General features: G+C 41.5%; 1 protein-coding gene across 1 annotated transcript; it reads left to right on the top strand.

Annotated features, from left to right (window-relative positions):
- Positions 1-3,877: 3,877 nt before the first annotated feature.
- On the top strand, positions 3,878-5,258 carry LOC108382082 (katanin p60 ATPase-containing subunit A1-like). The gene is made up of 3 exons (XM_017638475.1): positions 3,878-4,042; positions 4,107-4,608; positions 4,687-5,258. The coding sequence occupies exons 1-3, from the start codon at positions 3,878-3,880 to the stop codon at positions 5,256-5,258; spliced, it is 1,239 nt and encodes a 412-aa protein (XP_017493964.1).
- Positions 5,259-5,752: the final 494 nt, after the last annotated feature.

Genomic DNA, 5,752 nt, shown 5'->3' with positions numbered 1-5,752 from the left:
AGGCGGCCGAGCAAACGGAAACACCCCAACAATAACTTAAAATAACAGCGAAGCTGTTTTTGGCGGCCGAACTTAGCTTTTATTAAAGATTTTAACATGACATAATAAAAGAAGATTAAACTTTGGTTTTTAGCTTTTTGAACAGTTTCAAAAATAATCAAATTAATTTTTTGTTAAAATTATTTCTATAAACTATAAAAGTACAAAGTATAAAAAATATTTAATAACAAGAATTTATGTTGTTTAAGCAATCAGTTTGTCTTCTTTTCTTTCTGTAGCTTGCTGAGCATTATTTCGCTCTTCCAGTTTCTTGAGCACTTTTTTTGAATTTGCGTTAATGCTATCAAGAATTTTTAATTCATTATTTTGGGAAAGTAAAGTTTTCTTTGCAGCTCGAGCCATAGCTGGCGATCCTGTGATGTTTGTAACCATGTTTGAAAATTTTGACTTAACACTGTTGATTAACTTTGACTCTTTAGCTTGTTGATTGCTGGACTTTTGTATTTGGGGCACCTGGTAATTTTAAAGCAAAGAGTTTTATTTTTGTTTTTAAGTTTGTTTATAAAGTTACTTACTTTGTGTGTTTCCTTAGTCAAAACTCTGCCAAGAGAAGAGTTATCGATTAAGTCACATCGTCGATTGATACGATCTTCTATTTCCATGTTTCTATGTTCAGCGGCTGCTTCGGCGTCGCTGGTCAAAGTGGTATAGTAACCATCTCTATCGTTTTTGAAGGTTTCAATGTCGTTTTTTGCCAACCCATAGGCCCGACCAAACAATTCAGCGTTATCCGCGTTGTTGAGTTTAGCTTGCTCCTTTTTTCGTTCTTCTAATTCTTTACGTCTCTTGTCTCGATCGTTCGATTCTTTAATATAATCCGGATCGTTGCCGAGGTTTTCTTGGTATTTCATAAACCTGATACTCCACTCTTTATGTTCGGTGAGTTTGTTGAGTTTCTTTTGTAGTCTGAGTCGCTTTTCCAATTCCCAATCCTCCATTTTTGAACCACTCGCCATTTGAATCTCTTTTAGTGTTTGTTTTCCGTCTAGTGCAAGATATCTCAATTCAATTTCGTTATCATCATCAGCAGAGTATCCTTCGCCGTCACTTTCGCTGTCATAGTCACTTTGGTTTTCATCTGCGTCGTCACCGTCAGTGTCCATTCGTTCATCTTCATTTTCCTCGTAGTCCATGTCAGCGTTGCCGTCACCGTCGTCGCCGTCATCGCCGTTGTCACCTTCGTCGCCGTCGTCGCCATCGTCTCCGTTTCCGCCGTCGCCCTCATCATCACTTGGAGAAAACTCACTTTCATCAATTTCTGACAAAACTTTTAAATAAAACAATTAATATTTTAACAGTTTAAACAAAAAATATTTGATACCTTTTGCGTTCCAAATTTCTTTCATGGTAGTTCCTAATTTTGAAACTTTCATATTTCGTCGCAAATGAGTGTACACTCGATTCATCACCGAAAAACTTCGTTCAACATCAGCAGTTACCATCGGCGCGTAATCGTAGTAAGGGAGATTGATTTTGACATTTTTCGGCAAGTCACTTTGGTTAGGTACAGGAATGTTATTTTGAAGTTTTTGAATCTTTTCCATTTGTTTTAGGCCAACATTCTTTTCAACCACTTCTTTCCATTTTTTGAAAATATTGGAAGCTCTTTCATTGCCTTTTTGATTGTTTACATGCTCTAGCAAAACATCGCTTATTTCACTTGCCAAATCGAACACTTTAGTTGTGGGCATGTCACGGGTTTGAAGTGCTTCAAAATGATCGACTAATGCTGAGTACCGGTTAGCAATCTCAAGTATTTCATTTTTTGATTCAGGATTGTTGAATAAATCAATGGCTTTTAAATAGACATTTGTAGTGCCGTTTAAATCTCGTACTTCATCTTCGACTACATCAAAATTAGAAGCATAATACTTGCATGCTTCTAAAAAAGTGCCCCATCTAGTTAGTACTGGTGCTGCCGGTAGCTTGATTTTTATTCCACGACGTTTGCAATTTTTCTTAAACAGCCTTCTACGCTTGTGGCTGCTTTTGTAAAGTGCTTTTACACTTAGGATTAGTTTTGTTGCCAAAGGATACTCTTCAGAAATTAACTCAGCAACACGATGCAGTGCGTGCGCAACGCAAGTTATGTGTATCATATCCTTGTACTTCTTGCAAAGCTTTTTCCCGGCTGCTTTCATCGGTGCTGCACCATCAGTTGCAAACAAAAGAATCTCTTTGGGATCGCCTATGAGTTATAAAATCAAGTTTTAATTATTATAAAATTAAAAAATAGTTTTTCATTAGTTTTACATTGGAGCTTGGCGATAGTGTTGTCAAAAAGTTCCACAATAGTGTCAGCTGTGCCATTCTTCATTTTAACAACGTCAAATAAAAATATTTTGCCAGGTTTCCCTTTAAGCTTTCCTGTTGCGTCCGCTTCAGCTTCCAGTGTTCCCACCATTACAGATGCAATTGAACGGCAGGACTTGTCAGTTGATTCATCTATTGAGATGAATTTCTTTTTGCCTTTGAGGTATTTTTTAACCTTTTTAAAAGTGTTTTGTTCAACTTTATTAAGTACATTGCCCCTCAAAGTTTTAGAAGATTTGACTTGATTACAGGTCCACTTTTCCAAAAACGTTTTAAAAGCAGGATTATCGAGTATGTGGAGTGGCGCGTTCGTAGCAGTCATTGCTCTCACTAAATCACAATTAAACTCTGCATTGGTGGTAGTTTTAGTAGATTCGTTGGCTTTGGTAATTTCAACACCTTTCAAGTGAGTTTTAGATTTTAAATGAGTTGTAACAACAGAGCGTTTAGTTGAAATTGATGAATGGCACTGCAAACAAAAAAACCGATCTTTTATAACTTTGAAAGTGTTTGGATAGTCTTTTAAAATTAAAGTAATAGCTGTGTTGTGTTCAGCAGTAGATGCAGCAGTAGGTGCAGTAGTAGATGTAGAAGCAGACGTAGAAGCAGATGTAGATTTATTAACATGTGGTTGAGAATTTAAGTGACGATTCAATTTCTGCACTGAACTTCCATCAAAATCAATTTTACAGACAGAGCAATTAACAAATCCTGTTGGCAAAGATTCAAGTACAGGAAGTCGCTTAAAACAAGGGTTTTGATTCAAAAAAGCATTTCTCTCTTCAGATCGAGATAATAAAGAGGGTTTTTGAGACATTTTTAAACATTAGCAAAATTGCAGAATAAAGAATTGAAAATCAAAGTTTAAAAATTGCTACGCAATAAAGTTAGAGTTGATTTAGCTTAACATTTGCAAAAACTAGATTTGTTTTTGCAGCAATCAGGAAAAAGTATACAATATCTGTGTTAACAATTGTTAGATGTGTTTAGTAACAAGTGTGTAAACTAAAATGCAAAACATCCTGCTGAGTAAACGAGTTTGTGATTGACTATGAAATAATTGTATCCATCAATTTTTATTTGGATGCCAATTTTTTGCCATAATTATAAATGAAAAAGTAAAATAAAATAGTTTAAAACTGTATTTGTAAATAAACTTAAAAACTTATAAATTTTTACTTAACTACTGTAAATTATAATTTTAAACAATAAAGTGATAGAAAATTGATTTTGCAGCTGAACTTCACGACAACTGTTTTTAATTTTTGGCGCCAATCAAAAGGCAAACACTAATTTGCTCTCTAGAGAGCTAACACACAAAGAAAAAAGTCTCAAATCTGTTTGAATTTTTGAGGTCCCAGTAGACTTATGAAACTAGTCACACAAGTTGAGCGCATTTTTGTAAACAAACACAGCCCACACACACACACAATTTAGAAACAAAATATTTAAGTTTCTTTTACAAATCACCACCAACAACAACTCCCACAACAACATCATCATCATGAACTCCGCCAAGGAGACTGAGGAAATCATTAATGTTGCACGGGCTTGCTCAGTGGAGGGCAACCTCGAACTAGCCCTCATCGTCTACGAGAGTGCACTGGCGAGAATCGCTCTTCGCCTCCAGACGCCTTCTCCCCAGGCAATAAGCAGAAGATTGGAGGAGGTATGTGTTTTTATGCAATTAAAATCAAACTGTAATTTTTAAAAAAATTTGTTATTTTTTGTAGGTGCGCTCCAACATTATCAGCGAATTTGAAGCTGTAAAAGAGGCGCTGGGAAAAGGCGGCTCCCTGGTGATCGCCTCCAGCTCAAAAGAGCAAAGGCAGGCGTCCATGCGGACCGCCAGCCCGGACCGCCGCTTTGAGATGCACGGCCCGGACGGCGACCTGGTGGAGCTGATTGAGCGGGACATCCTCCAGCGAAACCCGGACACTCGCTGGGAGGACATTGCCGACCTGACGGAGGCGAAAAAGCTTCTAAAGGAGGCGGTGGTGCTGCCGATGTGGATGCCCAACTACTTCCGCGGCATTCGCCGCCCGTGGAAGGGCGTGCTGATGGTCGGGCCGCCCGGTACGGGGAAGACTATGCTGGCGAAGGCGGTGGCCTCCGAGTGCAAGACCACCTTCTTCAATGTGAGCAGCTCGACGCTGACGAGCAAGTACCACGGCGAGTCGGAGAAGCTGGTGCGCCTGCTCTTTGAGATGGCGCGCCACTACGCGCCCAGCACCAGTAAGTGCATGTTTTGATGTGATGAAAACAAAGTGCCCTGCTAACCTTTTCCTTTCCTCTCCTCCTTCTCCTCCTTAGTCTTCATCGACGAGATTGACTCGCTGTGCTCGCGGCGCGGCTCTGACAATGAGCACGAGGCGAGCCGGCGCGTCAAATCGGAGCTGCTCATTCAAATGGACGGCATCACCGAGGCCAGTGGAAGAGGCCAAGACGGGAAAACACCGGCCATGGTGATGGTCCTCGCCGCCACAAACTTCCCCTGGGACATTGACGAGGCGCTGCGCCGCCGCCTCGAGAAGCGCATCTACATCTCCTTGCCCTCGAGGGAAGGCCGCGAGGCGCTGCTGAACATTAACCTGCGCGAGGTGAAGAAGGCCGACGACCTCAATGTAGGAAAGATTGCCGCCCGCCTGGAGGGCTACTCGGGCGCGGACATTACCAATGTCTGCCGGGACGCCTGCATGATGGAGATGCGAAGGCGGATTGTAGGGCTGACGCCGGAGCAGATTCGCTCGCTGTCGAGCGAGGAGCTCGATATGCCCGTCACCGGGGAGGACTTTGAGGAGGCGATGCGGAAGATCAACAAGTCGGTCAGCGCCGATGATCTGGCGAAGTACAAGAAGTGGATGACTGACTTTGGGTCCGCCTGATCGGCGCTTCAGCCTTGCTCACCCACTCACACGCACACTTAGCACTTCTGTTTTTATTTATTTATTGTGTTGGAAGGCAGGGAGAGCGTGAGCTGATAGAAAAGGTTTATTCAATGCAATGCTTGCTAATTCAAAAATCATAGAGGTTCTAAAACAAAAAGTTTATTGTTGAAGTGTTCTTCTGAAAAGTGTTATTTTGAGCTCGGCTGCCTTGCTGTTATTTTAGTTTAAGTTATTGTTGGGGTGTTTCCGTTTGCTCGGCCGCCTTCGGCGGCCTCGCTGTTATATCAGGTTAGGGTATTGTTGGGGTGTTTCCGTTTGCTCGGCCGCCTTCGGCGGCCTCGCTGTTATATCAGGTTAGGGTATTGTTGGGGTGTTTCCGTTTGCTCTGCCGCCTTCGGCGGCCTCGCTATTATTTTAGGGTATTGTTGGGGTGTTCATCTGAGCTCGGCCGCCTTCGGCGGCCTCGCTATTATTTTAGGTTATTGTTAGGG

The sequence above is a fragment of the Rhagoletis zephyria genome, unplaced genomic scaffold, assembly GCF_001687245.7.
Source record: "Rhagoletis zephyria isolate East Lansing unplaced genomic scaffold, Rhagoletis_zephyria_1.1 Rzeph_scaffold_25096, whole genome shotgun sequence".
Taxonomy (NCBI): Eukaryota; Metazoa; Arthropoda; class Insecta; order Diptera; family Tephritidae; genus Rhagoletis; species Rhagoletis zephyria.
This window is presented reverse-complemented; position numbering and strand designations above follow the sequence as displayed.